General features: G+C 41.1%; 1 protein-coding gene across 2 annotated transcripts; it reads right to left on the bottom strand.

Annotated features, from left to right (window-relative positions):
• Positions 1-13,182: 13,182 nt before the first annotated feature.
• SRSF3 (serine and arginine rich splicing factor 3) lies at positions 13,183-20,770 on the bottom strand. 2 transcript variants are annotated; one of them, XR_001597846.2, is made up of 7 exons: positions 20,635-20,770; positions 18,747-18,954; positions 17,361-17,495; positions 16,081-16,537; positions 15,173-15,211; positions 14,831-14,917; positions 13,183-14,652 (listed from the first exon to the last, which is right to left on the bottom strand). XR_001597846.2 is itself a non-coding variant. In XM_016152631.2 (6 exons), exons 2-6 carry the CDS (start codon positions 18,950-18,952, stop codon positions 14,625-14,627), a joined length of 495 nt encoding a protein of 164 aa, XP_016008117.1. In that variant the 5' UTR covers positions 18,953-18,954; positions 20,635-20,770; the 3' UTR covers positions 13,183-14,624. The 2 variants fall into 2 exon arrangements, 1 of the variants encoding a protein (XP_016008117.1); XM_016152631.2 differs by lacking the exon at positions 16,081-16,537.
• Positions 20,771-21,600: the final 830 nt, after the last annotated feature.

The raw sequence follows: 21,600 nt of genomic DNA, 5'->3' as shown, positions 1-21,600 counted from the left end.
GAGCCTTTACTATTTATCTTGTTGTTAGTCAGAGAATATACACGGAGGATGGATTTTTGTTTTGCTCACCAACTTTATCCCGGTGACTCAATGTCTAGCACTTAGTAGATGCTAAATGAATGAGTGTTGAATTTATTCTTGCAAACTCTGTTCCAAACAAACTTTTCCCTATAACAGTTTATATATTACTATCTCTGTGCCTTAGCTTATGCTATTCCTCCCTCTTGAAAGGCCTTACCTCATCCCATGTAATACTCCCTACTTCCAACCTCCCCTTTCCTCAGAGGCCCTCATTGGGCTCAGAACCTGCAGAAAACAAGAGCTCACGAAAGGCTCTGAGGTTTGTGGCTGGGGTTTTTTATGCTTTGGTTCCATAACAGGGTTTCCTCACTGACTTGGCACTTAGTGCTCATCGCCTCCTGGGGTGGCCCCTAAGAAGTGGAGCACTCCAGATACTGGAGGTATGTTCTTTACCTTGTGGCTTTGATATTCAGCAAGGGTTTCCCAGGTGAAGCCACCTGAATAACTAGACATAACTAGACATGTGGTCTTTAAACCACAGTTTCTGGGCTTCCTAATTGGTGAGTTGAGAGACTTGGCATCTGTCTACCCAAGAAATATGAGCTAGGCAGCTCAACATCAACAGGCTGCTTTCCTGCCTGGATGGGGCAACAGCTGCCTCTAACTTGGCTGTTTATGTGCTAAAAAAAGAAATTCCATGGTGACCAGTTGACTCAAGCCAGCTCCCAATGTGAGGCGGTAGTTTCAAAGTAATCCTGGATGACACCAAATGTTCTCCACCCAGTCCTTAATAAAAAGAAAAGAAAAAACAAGAGCAAAACTTGAGCAGGAGTACGGTGAGTCAGTACTCTAACCTGCCTGGAGTGTGCAGTGTCAGAGCTGGAGTTGGATCTAGAAGGTGTCAGCCAGACAGCTCCCTCCCCTTGTCCCCTGCAAACTCTCCCTACCCCAGCTCCCTCCCCTTGTCCCCTGCAAACTCTCCCTGCCCACTTCCTGAGAAGGTCCATTCCATTAGGGAGGTCCTCTCAGGAAGGCTGGGGTAGGCAGAGGACAGGAGACTAGCCCAGAGTGGTGAGGCTGGACCAGGCTGTACATGGGTCTCTTCGAATAGCATGATTTCATGTTTTTTCCACAACCAACAGATGTGCACTTATTACATACGAGGCCTTCTTCTGAGTGAGTGCATTACACACATAGCGCTCATTTAATCCTCACACACGGCCAGAAGGAAGGCGAGTCCAATTTTTTGTCATTTTACAGGTGGAGATACTGAAGCCCAGGGAGGTTATCAACTGTCCCACCTGCACCACTTGAAAATGGTCAGGCTGGGTGGAACCAGCTGTGCTGTGCCCAAAATCCATTCCGAGTCTGAGGCTAAGTGGAATTTAGTGCAGGCCCTTCCTTCCGCATTAGAGCACCACCTCCTCCCCTCAGATATAACTACCTGCTTCATGCCTTCCATTTGCTACTAATCTGCGTGAACTTTGTGCTCTACCCCTATTCACCCAGGAGAAGGGCTCTCTGATAAAGAGGACATCGCCCAGGTTTATAGTTTCCTCCCAGCCTTTCTGGCGACACTCGAACGGGTGGCTTCCCCCTTCCCCCACACCCACACCCACAGTCACCCTCACACAATTACCCTAGTCACACACACAATAACACACATTCATATATACATACACATAAGCACTTACACGTTCACACACACAATCACCACCTCCATGGTGGTTAATGGGTGAAGACTGACAGGCTTGGAGATTTACTTTCCAGAAAAGCATGCCTGCCTCTTCTTGCTGCCCTTCCCCTGCCACTAGGGTTACAGGCTTCTGCTTCACTTCGTGTTTAATAAATCAGCCAATCTTGAAGGACCATGGTACCTCCTGCTTCCCATGCCTGAAGGCAAACCTAAACATCCACTGCATGGAGTTGAAAATCATCTTTCTTCTCCCACGCTGCCACCTTGTGACCTGATCCCAGAACTGCGGGCTCTGTGCTCGGGATAACCACTTCCCAGGAAGGTTCCAGTAACCAGGCAGGGTGGTTAGGAGAGGTCTACATCCAGTTGTGCCCCATCTACAGCTGAGTAAAGGAAGATGCCCTTTCCCCCTGATCCTCACAGGTACGCTTCATTGGCGTGGGAGATGGGTACGTGTGTCACTTTGACCAGCATGCACAGCAACCAAGCCTACATTCATACAATCACGGGGTTATTGGCCTATATCCATGTCTTCCTCACATCCTTAGAATCATCCTAATAGTGGATTTGGCTAAACCTTGATGAGGAAGGTGTGACAGCAGGTGACTGTGACTTCTGACACTAACTCAGGAGCTGCTCTTCACTCCTTCCCTACAGCCTTTGAGGGTCTTCCTGTGGCCTCTGGCCTGGAGCATGAGCTCACTGAGGCAGCTGTGACTTACTCTTCCCTTGACCTCACTTGCCCCACCCAGGTACACTCTTCCAGATCTCTGCATTTGGTGTGGCAGCCCAGGATGTGTCCCCACCTTTCCTACATGAGCCCAGAGCCAACATGATTCAGGCAGAGTGATTTCATCCAGAGTCTTATTTTTACTCAATTTTTGGTACTCGCTAGGTGATGGATCATGGTTATTGTTGGTCCTGGCTAGCCCCTTCTTGTTTTATATATTAACCTTACCCCATGTGTCACTCCCATTCCCCTACCCCATAGGCAGCCATTCTAGTATATCCTTTTATTTGTATGTGTTCTAAAGTGCAGTGTTTTGTAGGCATGTATTGATTGCCACATAGCATTGCATCGTGCCTTATTCTTTTATTGCAATTGTTGTAACAATGTTAAAGTGTTTGGGGACAGGGTTAATGGACATATGTTGAAGAGTGGTAGTACCTTAAGAGTTCATTGAGACTCTGCATTAATGATTATAGAAGTTACTGTACTTTTTCCCAGAGAGTGTTTCCTAGAACATAAAACCTGAGGATTGTAGACCATGGGCAACCCTGACTGGGCATGGCTGTTTCCAGGCCTGGGTCCTTCCCTCAGCTCTGCCACAGACTAAGACCTCCCTGGTACCCAAAAAGTTGGGGACTGCTGCTCTAATGGATTCTTACTCAACACTTAATCCAAAAACAGATGGTCTAGGTTCCAATCCCAGCTTCCCCACTTGTCATGTGACACTGAGCAAGTTACTTAACCTTGTTGTGCCTCTGCTTCCTAAAATGGAAATAGTAACAGCACCTACTCTCTGAGAGCTGCTGTGAATAATAAATGAGTTAATATAGGTGAACAGTGTCTGGCACCTACTGAGCAGTCAGCAGAGATTTTTTTCCCCCTCTCATTTAAACCCTGTAATAGCCTTGTTGAAGTATCAGTTCCATTTTACACATGACAAAACCAAGGACTCAAGGAGCAAAGTAACTTTCCCAAGCATGCATAACGGTATTGCCAGGAGCCAAATCGAGGTTCCAGATTGAACGCTGTGCTTTTCCCACCAGACACAGCCATAGGGCCTTAATCCCCAGCGTACAACCTGGAGATGCCATGCAAAACCTTCCTGGTACTGAACTAAGTGACAAGAGGTAACCTGGGGCCACTATGGAGATAATGTCTGGCCCTGGTGGTCTTCAGTCCCCATCAGAGTCCTTCTCCCATACCTCAACTTTTATATACCCACTGGCTCTTTCTGAGAACCTGTTCCTCCAGGGTTTCGTGGGGATCCATGTTAACCAAGCAGCCTCAAAACCCATGTGAATCCTGGTGCCAGGCCTGCTTAACAGCAGACACACAGCTGAGCTGTGCTGGAGAAGCATGAGTCCGATGAGTCAGGCTTTGGGTATAGTCCTGGCTGTGGATTTCCTCATTCTGGGTTATTTTCCTTCTCTATAGTTCCCACATTTGTACAGTTTGGGTAGTAACTCTTAACAGGGATGGGTGAAGATTGTTTTAAGAGACCATTCCAATCTTGATTGGGCACTAACACTTGCCTGACCCCTGTAGAACAAAAAGCTCATGAATGAAGCCTGATGCTGCCTTAAAGGAATTGTCACCGACTATGCATTTAACATTTTTCCTTTCCCCTCTAGGAAAATGACCATCTTGACCTGCCATCCTTACAAAGGAGCAACCTTATTCTTTTTTCTAGAGTTGCCAATCCTAAAGTATTAGTGATGGAAAGCATTTTGCAGGCCATCTGGTGGTCCCAGTGTGGAAAACTTATCTATCAAAGGCCACGTCTGCCTGAAGCAGTGAGAGTTTGAGTTCAGCTGGAAAGATGCTGTGGTTCACTTACTCCAGGGTGCAGCCACCATGTGAGGACATGCCATCTCTAGCCAACTGTCCCCGCCGCCCCCACAAATAAGGCAAACCAAGTGAAATCAAGATCCTTCTCTTCCTTCACCTGATCCTCAGGGCCACCAGGATGACTGCCGTGTTGGCACAGAAGATAGGTTTGTGTGCCACCAGGACTGTCTTAGGGCAAGGCCTATAATAATTACATGTGATTACTTACAATTATCATACAATTAGGGTTCATGGGCTGATGTCTGTATCTTTCTGGCATTCTTAATACTAATAGATTTCAGAAAAAATCTGCCCACAAACCACTTGATCTCTACCTCAATGAATAATTATAACCATTGAAACTACATGTTACTGTAGCCATTAAAACAGTAAGCTCATTTTAGAAAACAAAAATATTTGCAGAGAACCCCAAGACAGCCAGCCAGAAAACAAGGCCAGAGGAAAAGAAGAGAAAGGAACCTTTAAAGTGAGAAAAAAGCCCAGAAAGATAGCACTTATGTAATGGCAGGCCTAAGAACAATGTAAACCCAGTTGCCCTGGGAAAGCACAACTGAGGTGCCCCAAACTCTAATTGTGTTCTTTATTCACAACTTGCCTGCTCCCACAACGTTAGGACTGGGTAGGCCACAAATAGGAGTTTGTCTTCTGTGGGGAATGGTAAGTACAAGTTGTCACGAGGGAAACATCGTACGTGGACACAGGCTCCTTGCAAACATGGGAGTTCAGGGTCAGGTGTCTGAGACCCACCTGTGGGCACCTCAATGCAGGTGGTACCTCTTGAGGCCCCTTTGGGTCCTAATACAAGTGCTGCGTTTAGACTCAGAAACTGTGTTTCAAACACACTTAACATTCCTATCTGTGTGACCTTGGAGAAGGCACTTCCTCTTTTTGGAATTCAGCTTCCTCATTTGGAAAGTAGGGCCAATCACCTCTTTAACATCCCCTACACACAAATGAAACTTCCCACTCCTAGCACAAAGAATAAAGAAAACAGGATAGATAGAAAACACTACTTATGAAAGCCAGGCACTACTGGGTCACCTATTTCCTTTGTGTCTTCTAATTTTTCTACCATGATCTTGGATTACCTTTGAATTAAAAATCAGTAATAATTAAAGGAGATGAAGTAGAGCTAATGTGAAGAAAACGCTGAGCTCCGCAACTTTCGGGGCCTCCTCTGCGCCAGGCACAGTTGTTGCTGCTTTACACACATTACCTCAGGATTTTGCCCCAACAAGCCTGGAAGAAAAGCAGTGTGGCTCCCATTTCTCGGCTGCAGAGGCCGAGTTCCCAGAAAAGTCAAGAGCTTCACTATTGTGAGAGGCCAGTGATATGCCAGGAGGGGGTGTACAACTGCACAGTAGCTACCAAGGTCAGCCCTCCAACTCTGCGGAAAGCGGAACCTTTTCTCTTTACCTGCAACATGACCACAGATTCTATGAGAAAGACCCTCCCCATCAGAGCCATACTCCAGGAACCTGCCTCAGGGGGATCTGCTCTGGGTCAAGGTTGAGTTCATAGCCTTGTGTCCAGCCAAAGCTTTCAGCGTATGAACTTTTATAATGTTCTGTATAAAAATAATACTTGAATGTGATATTCTGTTCAGCAATCACCATACAATGCATGCTCTATACAAAAAGGTTAATTATGCTATAATATCCCCTAACAATGATTTAATAGGCTTTCATGAAAAAGTTAATTTCTAAAAGTCCTGCCATGTGTAAACAGATTGCACTTTCCAAAATGCAAATGGTGACAAATTGTATATTTGAAATCCTAGCGGTAGCCAACCTATTCTCCCTGCTCCAGAGCCACCACCTGTTGTCAATGTGGCCTCACCCTGGTAACACAGAGCCCAACCCTGTGACGCTGCCTCACTGATACTAATACTAGGCTGATGCAGCAATGCTCTGAGCCACCCAGAGGCAGGAGTCCCTCTCTGTGCAGCCCTGAAAATTTCTCCATTCTCATGCTCACAGGTGTGCCTGCCTGTTGCTCACGAGTCCCACTCTGGCTACAGCGAGGGTCATAAAAAGGAGGAGGCTGGCACAGGCACAAACCACTGGGTGAATCAGATATGTACTAACTCCTGAAGCCTTGTAATGTTTGCCCTCCGTCTGAGGTTTCAGCTGCGAGGGAGGTAAACAGCCAGGACCCTCTCATGTAAGAGGTTGGACAGCCATGCTGCAGCATGCTGCTACACCATGTCATGACTGATGTATTGGGAGCACCGGGCCAGAAGTCAGGAGGCCAAATACCTGGAGATAGCCCCAGCTGGGCTCCATGAGTCTCAACGCCTTACTGACCTTCACCTCAGGCTCTTTAACTGCAGAGTAAAGGTGTGGGTGGCATAGGTAATTCTCACACTATGCCCAAGTCTCACAGATATTTTATTATTTAGTATACATAGGTCTAGCCATTTTAAGAGCATTTTTTAAAACATAAAACCTATTCAATCATATGCTTATTTTAACATGCTGAAATGAATTTGTGCTTTTAGGTTGTTTTGGGGAACACCTTCCTGTCACTGCTGGGACTACAAAATGAGATGTTAAAAATGTTACCATTTGTATTGAATTCTCTGTATGGTCAGGATAAAGGAAAAAATAGGTTAAGGTCAGTCTAAGACTGTGTTGATCAAATCATTCTTCCTATTTTTATTAACCAGTATTACCTACTAGAATTCTTTATAGCAATTATCATTTAAATTATCTATTTTATATTGATTTCATGCCAAAGGTTTGACTAATTTTCAGGTTTGAAAATCACCATCCCTAATGACCTCTAAGTTTTCCTTTAGCTTTTACTTTCTACTAATCTCAAATTCTAAACCATGAATTCATAGGGTCTTAAACATGTCTAGTTAGCCTTAAAGTTTCCTACATTTGATTTTATGCGCATGACTTTTTTCTTTATATAGCTAGCTTTCTATCCATATCCCAGCCAACACTTAACTCTAGTACAACTCCTTCTACAGAACACTTCACATGGCTTTTGGGCCTAAGCCTGTTTCTTCACCTGCAAAATGAGATAACAGAACCTCCCTCAAGTATTAAGGTTGAAGTGAGCTGATTTGTATATGTAAAATGCTTAGCATAGTGCTGGCACTTGAGTTCAAGGAATGCTATTATCGTTATTGTCTTTATTGGTAAGAGTGGAAAAGATGTTGTAGTCAATGGAGACTCAATTCTACTAAACAGATGTTGACTTCAAAGTTGGCTTAACAGTCTCAATGAGGTACTACTGCCTCCTAGTGGTAGGTTGGGAATTGACTTTTTTGTCATTGGCCAGGAAACAACTGACTTTGGGTATGGAGATACTAGATAGATGTCTATCAAAGAATTACCTATGCCCACAGGACTGAACCTACAAGTATAAAGTACTTGCCTAAGACCATTAGAGAATGATGAAATCAAAACACTGTCTAGAAATAATTGATTACCATGTATTTGGACTCAATTTTTCCTAATCCAGTTACTCTAGCCAACAGATGTACACTGTACTTTCACAGTATTTAAATGCCAGAAACTGCTTTGAACATTTCTCGTGTATTAATTTAATTAAACCTTCATGCCAACTGGGACAGGCACTTCATTTTCTCCTGTTCCTCTGCCCTGTAATAGGTAAGTTGTTTTTGATGTTAGTTTTAAGACCCAGCTTATTTGTGAGAATACTGTACCTCATTTCTTCAATTAGCAGTCTGTTTTATCTTGGCATGTTCTACTTCAATTAAGCTTATTTACCCTTCTCATCAAATTCAAGTCAGTCTAATTTTTCTTTTGGTGTCTACATGTGCCTTCACTCTGAATTTTTCTATATGGCAAGCATGGAACCGCTTCAAGTATCTAACTTATGTCTCCTAGCTGTCATACCTAACATATAAATATATAGTATTTTATAAACTGTTTTCCCCCCTTGCCTCTCCCCCCACCCACCCAATTTATACCCATACATGCCTTGAGAGAGAAGTTTTACAAGAGCTGGAGTCCTTTATGACGAGTGACATCCCCCAACCCACATACTCCCATCCCCCAATTTTTTAATTATAGTTAATGCTTCACCTTTTTAAAAAAATGAACAGAAAATGGATTTCACTTGAGAAGGATAATTACTATATACATATATCATTATTATATATTTATGCATATATTTTTTTACAGTGAGCCCAAGTCTGATAGTGTTGAGACCACTCTCCCTGAGCTTGAGTAAATGGGAAATAACCCCAACATCAGAGTTGATGATAAAGCACAAAACATGTGCTCAGCATGTGGTAATTCAGTGTGAATTCCCTTTCCATCTCGTCTGCTTTCTCCTTCTCATTCCTTGTTGAAGGGATAGCCACACCAGCACTGTGAATGGAGCATAGGAAAGCAGTACTTTCTGGTGACAACTGCATCCAACTGCAATGTAATACACCAAGGCAGATGCCCTAGGAATGCTAGGAGTTTTCAGTCCAGCTCCACAGAAACAGAACCAACAAGATTGAGGCAAGAACAGGGATGGACAGAAGGTGTGGTCAGCGGGCAGAGCACCAGGGTTAAGGGCACAGATGTGCCTTGTTCCATATACGGGGACACCTGGGGGCACTGGGATAGAGAGCAAAAAAACCAACAGGACCACCGTGGGATAAAAACATCTGAATCCTGACTGCTCTTTAGAATCAGCTGGGGAACTTTTAAAGTATACAGACACCTCAGATAAACTAAATCAGAGCTTCTAAGGACAGGGCCAAAGTATTTTCAGAAGTTCCCCAGTTGATTTCAATGTGCAGCAAAAGGTGGAAAAAACCTACGTACACAAAGATTCATCAGTAATACCCTGTGAGGTATGTTATTAACCACAACTTTACAAATAAAATAAGGTGACTTGCTCTCAGAACACAATCAATCTGGACTGGCCTAATTAAAAAAGCCATTTTTAAAGAGCCATCTATCAGTTTTAACCTTCATCCTTTCCCTTCTGCCTATCCAATTTCAGAAGCTCCTTTACATTTGCCCAGACCCCTTAAACTGCAAATGTCTATCCTGACCTTGGACCACACAAATCAATGTCCCCTCAAACTCAACAATGGATTCAAAATTGAGTGAGGACTAAGGTCAGTGGAAACACTCTCAATATACACAGGGACTGCAAGAATGCATTAGGACAGACACTCTTGCCTGTTCAACACCAAAAGGAATCAATTTTGCTAAAAGCTTGAAGGCTTTACTGCTTACCAGGATGAAGTTGCCACATGACAGCTATAGTTTACAGAACACTACGTCATACCCTGTTGAGTGACACATACTCAGCACATCACTACATTCTCAACAGGAGGTAGTTGTTTCCTATTGTTATCCGCCATTTTACAGATGAGAAAAAGAAACCCTGGAAATTATATAGCTTGCCAGTCACCCTGGCTACTGGCTTCAAAAACTTAATATCATATTGCTCCCTGGAAGTAGCGCCTGGATTAAAAGTCCTTGTCCCAGTTCTGCCACTGCCATGGTGTCCCTGTGTGACCTTGGACAAATCTATGTTCTCATCTCTAAACACAGTACTGAACTAGGGACTAAAGGCCTCTCTACCAGTTAACCTACACATAGTCCTGCACCCTGGGTTACACTGTTCCAGCTCTATCACTGCTGGGCTGCAACCTTGGACTTTTCCAGCCTTTCCTGTATTTTAATCTCTTCCTTGATAAAGCAGGATGATCATGTCTGCCTTAATATCCTTTTGAATCATTTTCTTCCTGTCAACTGCTGTCCAATCCAAAAAGTTGGAACCAGTAAATTTCTGGTTCCCATGAACCAACTCTTAGATAATGCACACGTACTTAAACCTTACCTTAGAAATCTTTCCTTCCATACACCTGTGAGAATTAATCAAATTTGAGAAAGGAATGGAGCATTCTTCCAAACCAACCAGACTGCAGGTACTGCTGGACAATTAAACAGCTTTAAGTTCCAAATCTACTGTCAAAATCTTAAGTGATCAAATGAGCCTGCCTAACCAAGACCAGCATTTTCCACCCAGCAACTAAGAAATGCTACACAAGACTCCTAACCTTGGGCCAACTGGTTGAGGCCAAACTCCTATCACAAATCTCTACCAGAGCCTTGTCTGGCCTTGGAATTCTTCTGTGGTGTTCCCCATTAAGATTCCAAAAGAAAAAAGAAAAAATTGTGCATTTTATAAAGTTTTAAAAAGTTAAAAGTCATATGTTTACCAGACTTATATGTTTACCAGACCTTATCTAAATGCAAAACTCAGCAATGTTCCTCTCATATCCCTAAAAAGGATGAAATTGAAATCAAGGTCAGGACACTGCTCAGCCACAGCAACTAATCTATAGCTTTGAAGCATAAGGTTAACAGTTTAACATAGACAGAATGTCGACCCATCCACATTAGCACAACTCTGTTCCTCTTGACAATGACGTTTAGACATATTAAACTCAGCATCAATCAGCATCCAGACAAATATAGGTGGGCCTTTGCCAAGAAATGTCTTAACTGTGTAACCACTGTGGTACCTGCCCAGATGGCATTTGTAGATTTGTATACCTCAGATGTATATGCTTCAGATGTGTAAAATGGATTTAAGTCCTACCAGGACTGCTAGTTCAGTAAATCTTGTCCCCATTAAACCCCAGACAGCTGGGATACATAAGCCAGCCATTTCACCAGCAGTCTAACATTCCCAACTTCTTGGCCCTCCTGCCAGTACTAAAGCTGGACAAGTTATCCCACGCCTGCTTATTTGGCAGTAGCATGGCTTAAAAAAAAAAAAAAAAAAAAAAAAATCAAGTCAGACTGGAACTACTAAGTTTTAGAATCCTTTCACAGTTTTACTTCTAAATTCTACTGCAGTTGTACACTCAATTGCTCCTACCCTCTATAAACTATTTCATGATTACTCATTTCTTCACCTAGGCTTTCCTTATCTGTGAGCTCTACTTTTGCCATTGCCATGTGACTCAATTTACTTGTTTTCCTCTGCTAAGGAGCTTCAAAAGGCCCTCGACTAAAAGATTATTCCACCTCACTCCACGTCCAAGGGCCTACATGTCAGAGAAAAGTAATGTTCCACACATGCATTTCATGTTAGTCTGGGAAACATTTTAGTAATGTCATGCGTTCCAGATAAAGAAATGGGATACCAAATAAGTCTTAAATACTGTATTATGAACTTCTGCGGTAAAAGTTACATGAACGAAACCAAGCAAGCAGATATATACAAGGTTTATCAAATTTTCAATGACCTTGTCTCAAAACCTCACAAGTGTGCTACAGTTGAATTTTTTTGACATATCCAATGAATCTTTAATAAATTTTCTTCTATGTGGATATAAAATCATATTTAACACTATGAGATTATTTTTGATAAAAATATACTCCAACCCAGTTTTTCTTCAGCTACTTTAATTATAAAAATTTTTCACATCTCCCCTGCCCCAAATGGAAAGCCAGAAGGCAACACTCCAGTATAAAAACATACAACTGGAAGACATCACCACCACCTAGATCTAGCAACTAAACCATGTTCAAGATTCTGAAAATAAAAGCACATTAAGACAAAGTACTAAACCAGCAGTTCTTACATAACCAGGGATGTTATCACCTGGGAGACCTCTCAAATAACACAGGACTAGACCATGAAAAACTTGAGCCATAGGCCTGGAATTAGTCTGTGTATGTTTTGAAAAATTTGTGATCGCATTATTCCTCATAAGGAAGCACTATACTAACATGAACCATGACTCTACAATAAAAAGCAACCGGGACTTGCCATCCAAATATGGGTGAGTCTAACTACAAAGGTGGAGATGCCATTTACTGAGCACATCATCTTTGAAGGGAACATTAAAAAAGTATCTAAATAAAACCCCAAAACAGTATATAAGCTTGCATCTCATAAAATTAAAACTTCTCTGGCTAATTTATTTTTGTCTTCACCTGTTTAAAACATGGAGTTCAGAAGTAACCCACGATAAAATGAGAATCACAAATCGTCAAATAGTCTTCACAGCCTAAAAATCAACTATAATCCTTAGTTTCTTTAAATTATCACCAAGTATTAATAGTGACTTCTAATGAACACCAGTAGTCATTACACAAGTCAAAGTCGTAGTGACTTTCACTATTGGATTCAACTCAGAGAATACATGACCAAACTGGATAATGGGACCTGTAATTTTAAAATTTAGTTTTAAATATTAGTTAACTCTAGAACTTTTAATAGCCACAACCTACAAGTAAAATGTAAGAGTTTAACAAGTTCTATCCTCCAGATTTTTTACCAACCATAATATTGTGCTGAGACTTCTAGGTGAAGTGATTGCAAATTTGGACTCTGAGTCAGGATAACTCCAGGATACTAATTTTACCTCAGCTTCTGTATTAACCACGTAATACCTGTAATCTATTATCCTTTATACAGGACCACTTCCAATTTAAGACTCGAAATTGTAAACTAAAAAAAAAAAAAAAAGCCTATCTAAATGCCTATTAACAGTAGTGTAATTATTGGTGTACCATATTACTTGTATGGCTTGGCTATCTTGCCTTGATCCTAACAAAAAAGTATTTAGGTTATGAGGAAATGCAGAAAGACAAAAGGTCCCAAAACCAGAGCTCCCAGTAAATTGTCTTAAAATGTCCTCTGTAACAAGGCTCATACTGAACCTCACTGATACCAATTCCCCTTTATGACACCAATGATTCTCCTCCCTTGTTATTTTCATGAAAAGTTAAGGATCACTAGAAATCTGTTTAGGACCTATAACTTATAAAATATCCTTATGGAGTCAACTGTTAATGCCAATGACTTCTTTCATATTCAAGTCAGTACAGAATAATCCAAAATTATCATTAAAAGCACATTTAAGAAAACTAAGCCACAAGAGTGTTGCATTATTATTTAATCTAATTGCACAAAAATTTGAAATTACAACTCCTCTGGATTTCTAAGAGGAACGTAATGCATGCCTCCATATTCAATTCTGCACTGTTACATTTAAACCATATAGTGAATTTTACATCATGATGTATCAATTTAGAATTCCCATGCAACACCTCAAATTATATAAAATGGAAGCAATTTTTAAAGCTTTGTGGAAAAGTTCTCATGCTAATGATAAAAGTCCTTTTTTAAGGCCAACTTTGGGTTATAATGTACCAGGGCTGCTAAACTTCAAAATGTTGGTCACTGAGTATCATGGACTTTGAACTGGCTTCTACTTCTAAAATATGGTGAGTACTAACAAACACTTAGGTGACAACCAAGTATTTCCTTTACTTCATGAGCCTCAATTTCGTTTCTAAGATTTGTGTAACCAGCTGCTTTCCATGGGACAAGGACTATGGTAATAGTGGGTTCAACTATTACACAATTATGCTATTATTTTATTAATTCAAAAGCACTTTTTACAAGAAAATAAGTATGGCTTCCAATAGGAATGTTATACCTGAACTTGATACCAAGCTCACAGATTTTAGTTTTGCAAGGAAAAACAAGCCTTCAGGTTAAACAATAATTTGTAACCAAAACTTTAATCCCAAGGATTCTCACAAAACATATTACAAATGACAGCATGAAAAAAAAAACTTTGCACAGTAACTCAAAGTTCAGCTCTACAATGTACCCTTAAACTGGCAGGACACTGGTATCTTGAATAGTCTCAAATTTCCAAATAAAGAATGTTATAGAGAGATATGTATTCACATACAACAATCACATAAGAAACTTATAACCTAAAGCAAAGGCAAACTAACTTTCTTGAAAATTCTTAGATTCTACACCAACTAAACAACCTCTGCCCAGTGTGAAGATGAATTGGGTTTAAAAGGAAAAAAAAAATTTAAATTTTTAACCACTAATCTTGTTTAATAGTGCAGCTTTAATTTTTACCTGCTGGCTTGTGTTCACAGCAGCTTTTGAAGACTGCATGTTTAACTACAGCTGCATATTACATCCCAGCTATGAAAAAAATCTTTTCAATTTTTGCCAATTGTTTCCACATTAAACATCACACTGTAACTGGGCAAGAATTAAGAGGTTTATTATCTATTAGTCTATGCAAGACTAAATAAAGTTCAAAGCAAATTCAATTTTGCTTAAGGGAACATTGTAAAGTAACAATTCTTGATATTATATGCCTCTGAAGATCCATTTCAAACCACAGAGAATTACATCTTTGTCACTGTTCCAAGACAAACAAATGTGAACAGCTAAAACATCTTAAAAATGCACCAAGCTTATGACCTCAAACAAAACTTGAATTTTCTGTACATACTCCTGTCAAATGAAGTTATTTCCTGTACACCATTCCTCTTGCAACCTGGTCTTCTATTTCCTTTCATTTGACCTAGATCGGCTAAAAACAAAAACAAAAAAACAAGTTGCATCTGTAACTTGGTGACAATAACAAAACATAAAAAATATTTTATGGAAGTTGTAAAAATATTATCAAAATGGCTTGAGAAAAGACCCATTTGTTTCTAATATGTTATGTATGCAAGGTCTTAAATGGCTCAAGTCACTGAATATCTTACCTACGAGACCTAGAGAAGGATCGGGACGGCTTGTGATTTCTCTCCCGAGACAGTGATCTCTCTCTTCTCCTATCTCTAGAAAGGGACCTAAAAGCAGAGAGAAAAGAAAAATGGGGCCCTTCAGGATAACACACAACAAACATTTGTAATAAGTCTTTGAAAACTTAAAAGCTTGTTCAATCTTACAACTCAACACTGGTTCTATATACCACTTGATTCGTTACTATTCGTTACTAAAGTCAAGGGTGTACTCTCCCATTAACCAAATCATCTGGAAACAACTTGGGAATAATGGCAACACTACCATTTCTGAGAGCGTGGCCAAAAAAAGCAGTTATTTACCTGCTCCGGCTGCGGGAGAAGCTTCTCCGTCTTGGAGATCTAAAAGCAGAAAAAGGAAAGTTAGGCTAATTGTCAATTAGTATTTATGGCGTGAGGCATTTCCCAACTTTTCATTCTCACTGTTGGGCCCAGTGAATGTGCCGAAGAACTGGCACCCATCGTCCAAAAACAAAACAAAACAAAAGAAAAAAAAAGAAAAGAAAAAAAAGGCACAGAAGGATTAAGGAACCAAAAGCTCAAGTGAAAAGCAGGTATTCCAACCATGGATTCACTTTAACAAAGAATGCTTCACAGCAGATCTGTCCAATGCAAAACTTCATGTCAAACTACCTTCACTACCCAAAACACCACACCAAAATGTAGTCCCACAAGTAGTTCCAAAAACAGTACCATAAACCAGTATTTGGAACCCATGCAAACCTTTAAGTCCATGACAAGACTTAGGTACCAGGTGGATAGTGTAATTCTGTGAAAACGCGCTAGGTGTAAATATTGATGCCATTAAGTGCTACATTAGAACTGCATTTGTGATCGTCACATTTAAGAGTGTGTTTAGACTTATCAAAATTACCTTAGCTTGGCCCACTTCACCCCCAAATTTTGAAAACGGTTAGTAAAACCATTTAAAGGTGATAGGAGTGAACAAATTTTTGCTAGAAAGGAAAGCTAAATCTGTTAGTTATTAAAATTTTTAGTTTGGCATCTCACACATGCAAATAAGTTTCACTGGAAGGTCTAAGTTACATTATGAGTTCCCTATCACCCTTAAAAGTTTTATTCAAGCAATATATATGTACATTACCATTCAATTATGCACAGCCAGCCTTTGATCCAGAAAAAAGAATTACTTTAAGCCGCTTACTCCTTATTTTAACCAGCAGTAAACTGTATAAGCAGGAAAAACTTACTAGTTTTGGGTTTCAACAAGCTAGAAATGGTGAGGTGAGGCTGCCGGACTGACGGCCAGGAAGAATTTGCTGAAAAGGTTTTGCCAGATGTTGCGTTGGATTTAGTTGGTTGGCGAAGGGGGTGTTGTGGATTTTTCCTGCTTTTTTGTTAGCCGAAGGCTGCTGCTGTAGTTGTTGTGAAGACATTTGGTAAATAAACAGCTGAGCTGATTGGCCAGGAATGTGTGGGCGGTCGAGGTGGCTGCTGCCGATTTGGTTAAGGTTGGAGAGAAGGCTGAGAGAAAACAGCATGCTCGGGAACCAAAGGGCGGTGCAACCTGACGACTGGCCATGCCTGGGTCATGTGAAACGACACCAGCCAAGCTGAATGGGGCGCGCTGGTCACATGACGCTGAAAGGGCTAGTTGACTGGCTAATGCAGACTCAGAGGGTGGTGAGAAGAGACATGATGGTGACTCTGTAACGGGGTTCATTTTTATTAATAGATGGACCAAAAAGCACAAAAAAAAAATGAAAAACAAGCCATCAGTACAACCATCTATTAGCTAACAAATACTCTTTATTATGATGGGCAACAGTGTGTTTTGTTTGTCAAAATAGTAAAAGGGGCAAGATTTTGAACTCGTTATCTCCTAGGAGGACTTCACTCACCTGTAAGAGGTAAATTCAGTCCTATAGAAACTATTTTGAAGGTCTGAGGAGATGTGGAGTTATAGCAACCAAACAACACTGTCTGGTCCAAGAATGATGCCATTTTCAATTATAAAAAAACTGAATTCTCTCCTATTTGGGTTTGAAGAACAGATGACTGGGATTACTTTTTTCGCCCCCTTTATTGGTCAGTGACTTTTGTTTCAGAATGATTTCTATTTTACCAGTTGTAACATTAAAACAGCTGCCTGTTTGATAAATATTACAATCGTGCTAATAGAAAACACATTTTTGTGAAGAGCTAGAGTTGAATGTAATGTTTGTCATTATGGAGTCAAGAAATGGAAAAAGGCCTAAATTGAAGTACAAGGGAAGACTTGGAAAGATGCAACTAGAAGATGAACTAGAAGACAGATCCAAGATAGAAGTTACTGACTACCAACATGAACCTAAAGACAAAAGCCAACACTCAGCACAACTCACATACCCCAAACTACACCCAGCAAATGTTTCATAAAAACTTCCGATTCTTCAAAGTTTAAAACCCACCAACAAATTTAAGAGAAATACCTGCTCCTATTAGCTACTCCATTACAGCAATACCTCTAACCACGCTCTCTCTCAAGTACCTGCGGCGAGGTGGAGGACTCCTTCTCCGATAATCATCTCGAGGGCGACGACCCCAAGAGGGAGGTGGGCCACGATTTCGACTTCTCTTTTCACCATTCGACAGTTCAACTCTTACTCGGCAGCCACAAAGTGTTCTAGGAAGAAAATTTAATTTTAAAGCAGCAAACCTGAATTTCTGAGATGTGTTTTAAAGCAACAAACAAACAAAAAAACCCACTCCTACTTAGTTTCTTAGCAAAAAACACATCTGAATGCCTCCAGAATCCTTAATACCAAAACAAGTTTTGGTTCCTTTTTAAAGGAAACCATTTAACTTCATTACATTTTATTGCTTTTAAGTCAGTCTGATTATTGGGCTCAAGGTTAACTTTAACAGTTGCAATGTAAGTGTGAAAACCCCTGGATTCATCCTCAAAAAACTAGTTTGTCTACTGTCTCTGTTACTTCTTCCTTCAGGTTCCAGCACTTGTTTACTGATCTTACTACACTAAGTTTGGTCTTCCTCTCCCAATCGTCCATATAAACAAAGCAATGAAACAGGACAAAAATGATTGGCCATTTTATATCACCCCAGCCCCTCAATTATCCCTTGATAGCTGACATGTAAGTGCAGCAGAAAAAGGCAATTATCGCCCACCTCTTCAACAGTCCATAACCATTAAGTTTAGATAAGCCACCATATTCAGACAGTGGAAACAGGTGGGGCCCTGGAAATATTTTTCTGCTACTTGGATAAACCTTTTATACAGCTTTACAGCCAAAGCTCAAACCATTTAATTGGGGGGGAGCTTAAGGATTAAGTTTTCCCTGGTTTCAAGAAATCTAATAGTTTTTCAAATGCCAACTACAAGGAGGAAGAAAGGCAACACCTGTTCACTGTTAAGGCTCAAATGTTACTTATTAGCCAGCTAATTAGACACTAATTACAAAGGGAAATGGCTATACAACCCACACTTCCTTAAGGAAATATTTCAAATATAAAAGATAATGGTACATGTAACCATCATTCAACTACAGCAATCATCAGTCCGTGGCCATTCTTACTTAAATATTTTATCCCCCAATTGTTTTGAAAACAATTCAAAAGTGACAACACAGTTGACACTGTGGAGAATTTAGATTAAAATGTTCTGACCTTTTTTTGGATGCAGTTGATCCACCCACCAAGGATTGACCATTAAATTATTTTCTTCAACATCCAATAAAAACTTCCTACTTATCTCCAGTAAACCTGTTGTCCTTTTTTTGATTGCAAAAATTTTATGTATTATATCCAGTAACATCAACTTCAGATAACCAATAAGTCATCCAAAACTACATTTCCCAGAAATGTTAAATACTAGAAATACAAGCAACCTATTTATCATTAGTAAACATCAAATTACCTCCCATCTAGCTCTCGGACGGCATCAGCTGCATCCCGGGGATCTTCAAATTCAACAAAAGCGAAGCCGGGAGGGTTTCTAGCAACCCACACACTTCGGAGTGGTCCATAATAGCCAAAAGCTCGTTCCAATTCAGTCTTGTTACCGTTGTTTCCAAGATTACCTACATAAACCTTACAATCCAATGGACAGGAATCACGATGCATTTCTGTTAAAAAAATTTTTTTAAAGATTTACTCAAATAATCTACGCAGTGAAAAACAGATTCTTAGGAAAAAATGCTAAAGTACTAAAGACGAAACAAGTAAAATTATCACCCCTGAATAACCTGTTTCTCCCTAATCCTTCCTGGTAACTAACTGCCAGGAAGCCAGCACAAATTGCTTAAGAAAAAAATGCCTCCTTAAAAAGCGAAGGAAAAACGCTGGATGAGCCCTTAGACTATACCTCTGGGCACTGAGTTAGAAACTTTACCCATTATTTCAATTTATCTTGAAAATAAGTCACTTAGACATATGGATAACCTGCTCAGAAGCAAATACTGGGAACTCAAAACCAAATGAAACTATGAAGACAGTCGTTAAGGCTAAACCACTAGAAACGATATTAAAGTGCTTTAAAGCCAAAATTTAACCAGCTTCATTTCTCAAGCAACAAGACTGTTAGGTTTTTAAAAAATGTGCCTCAAAGCAGCACTATTCTTAAGGGCCAGAGAGTATTAACCCAAACGTCCACCAACAACGGTTAAAGAAGCAAATTATCCATACAATGGATTATTCAGTAAAGTGCTGATACTACAAACGTGGAAGAACCTCGAAATTGCAGTCATAGAAAACACGGAAGTGCACATAACTCTATGTATGTGAAAAATGTCCAGAACAGGTAAATCTAGAGAAGAATTAGTGGTTACCAGGCTGGGGTGAAGACAGGAGAAAGGGGGAGTGGCTACTAATTGGTACAGGTCTCCTCAAGAGGAATAATCCCAATGTTTTGTAACTAAACAGATGTGATGGTTCCATATTATTAATGTATTAAATGTCACCGAATTACACTTTAAAATGAATCTTATGGTAATTTTACCCCACGTGGAAAAGATTAAGTATTTGTTATGCAAGAATTTACTGCACTTCAGAGTTTGTATTAGATAAACCTTAACCACAAAGTCGCCGTGGCAAGGATTCTGTTCACTTCAGGCCAATTTCAATTGCATGAAAAAGCAGCCTACTCAAAAACTCAAGAGTTTTTCATAAACACCACGTTCTCCCCACTCTGGATATTTTTTAAAAACCCAATCCAGTCCACACACATCCTATTTGCGCGACCCCACCCTGTGCCCAGGAGCTGAATGAAACTTAATCATTGCCGGGGGGCTGATTCTTTAAAAATTTTGCCGTGACCAGTTTCAGGCCTACGGTTTAATGAAAAACAGCTAGAAGAACAATGCTGCTCAAGGAAGAACGATTTAAAATAAATTGGGTTCAGGCTTTAAAATGTGAAGCCAAACTTACATAACATAAAAATAAAAGTGAGAAAATAAATCTTAAAACCTTACTAAGAAAACGTGGGGCAAAAAAAAAAGGCGCCATAAATTGAAAGGCCGCGGCCTGGAGTACATACAATATGGTTACCAGCTCCCCGCTGCTTCAACTCTCGGGTAATCCCACACCCCACTTAAGTGCCCCCAGCGGAGAGTTACAAACATATTCACTTCAAGGCCAAGGTACGGCCTCTGGTGGGCCTGAAGCCCTCGCCACCGCCCATGCTGAACGTCACAAAATGGCGGCGGCGTCTCTTTGTCTCAATCTGGCGCCGCCATTGGGCCTGACCCAACCTCCATACTCTTTAAGTTCCATTTCCCATTCCACTCCTTTGGACGCCGGTCTCTTACCGAAATCTTGGGTTAGAAATGCGGAGGCTCAAATCCACACACCCTCAAAAAGGTCTTCCGCTTCCCTCCGCCCAGCTCCAGTAGATACCCTCACGGACCCGGCGTCCACGAAATGGCGGACCTCCGCCTTCTCCTTGCTCCTATTTATAAGGCATGCTGGAGTCACATGATTGGGCGGGCTCACCCAATGAGAAGCCGAGGAGGCCGTGACGTACGGCCGCAAACGCCGCTAGAACCGCGGTTGCTGGGAGCGCGCTTTGGCCGCGCTACTTGGTCTGTGGAGACGTACGTCACCGCCCTCTCGGCGCCAGAAGCTTGTCGGTGCTTGAGGTGTTTCCCCGTTGCCGATCTCCCAAGTTACCCTCTCTCCCCTCTCTAATCTCCATATAGGCTGAGATTATTAACACTACTGCCGTCACTCCCAAACACTAATAGATCCATTTTCTTTTAATAAGATTTAGGTACTAGGTGAATTCACTTGACCCTCGCCACCGGTTAGGCTAGAACTAAGATCATCGCGTTTACAAACGTGCAGAGTTGCTGCCAAAGTCACTGAGCTGTTTGTGACCGAGCTGTCACGAGATTGTGCCCGCCCAAGTCCTACACTTACGGAAAAGCCCGATCCTGAAAAGTATGCCCAACTCTGGCTGGTTTCCCGCCTCTCACCCAAACGGCAAGATTTGGCAGAGACGGGTGGTGTCAATCGGCCTGAACTCATTTTTTTTTTTTTAAGTGTTTAATAGAAACTCCAAAGGTGAATGAAACCGGCCATGCCATCTAGAATCTATCACCTTTCGCGAATAACAAAGGAAATTCCTGAAGAAGACTCATTTTAAATTCTGGCCCCCAAATGCTGGAAAGGGCACCACCCTAATCCTTCTCCTGGAAGAAAATGGCTGCTGTATTGATTAGGTGATGGAGTAGGGGCCCGTGGGCCACTCACACCTTCCTCTTTTCCATTCCCCC

Source organism: Rousettus aegyptiacus, unplaced genomic scaffold (assembly GCF_014176215.1).
Source record: "Rousettus aegyptiacus isolate mRouAeg1 unplaced genomic scaffold, mRouAeg1.p scaffold_m13_p_1, whole genome shotgun sequence".
Classification (NCBI taxonomy): Eukaryota; Metazoa; Chordata; class Mammalia; order Chiroptera; family Pteropodidae; genus Rousettus; species Rousettus aegyptiacus.
The sequence above is the reverse complement of the archived record's forward strand: the minus strand, read 5'-3'. Positions and strand labels throughout refer to the sequence as shown.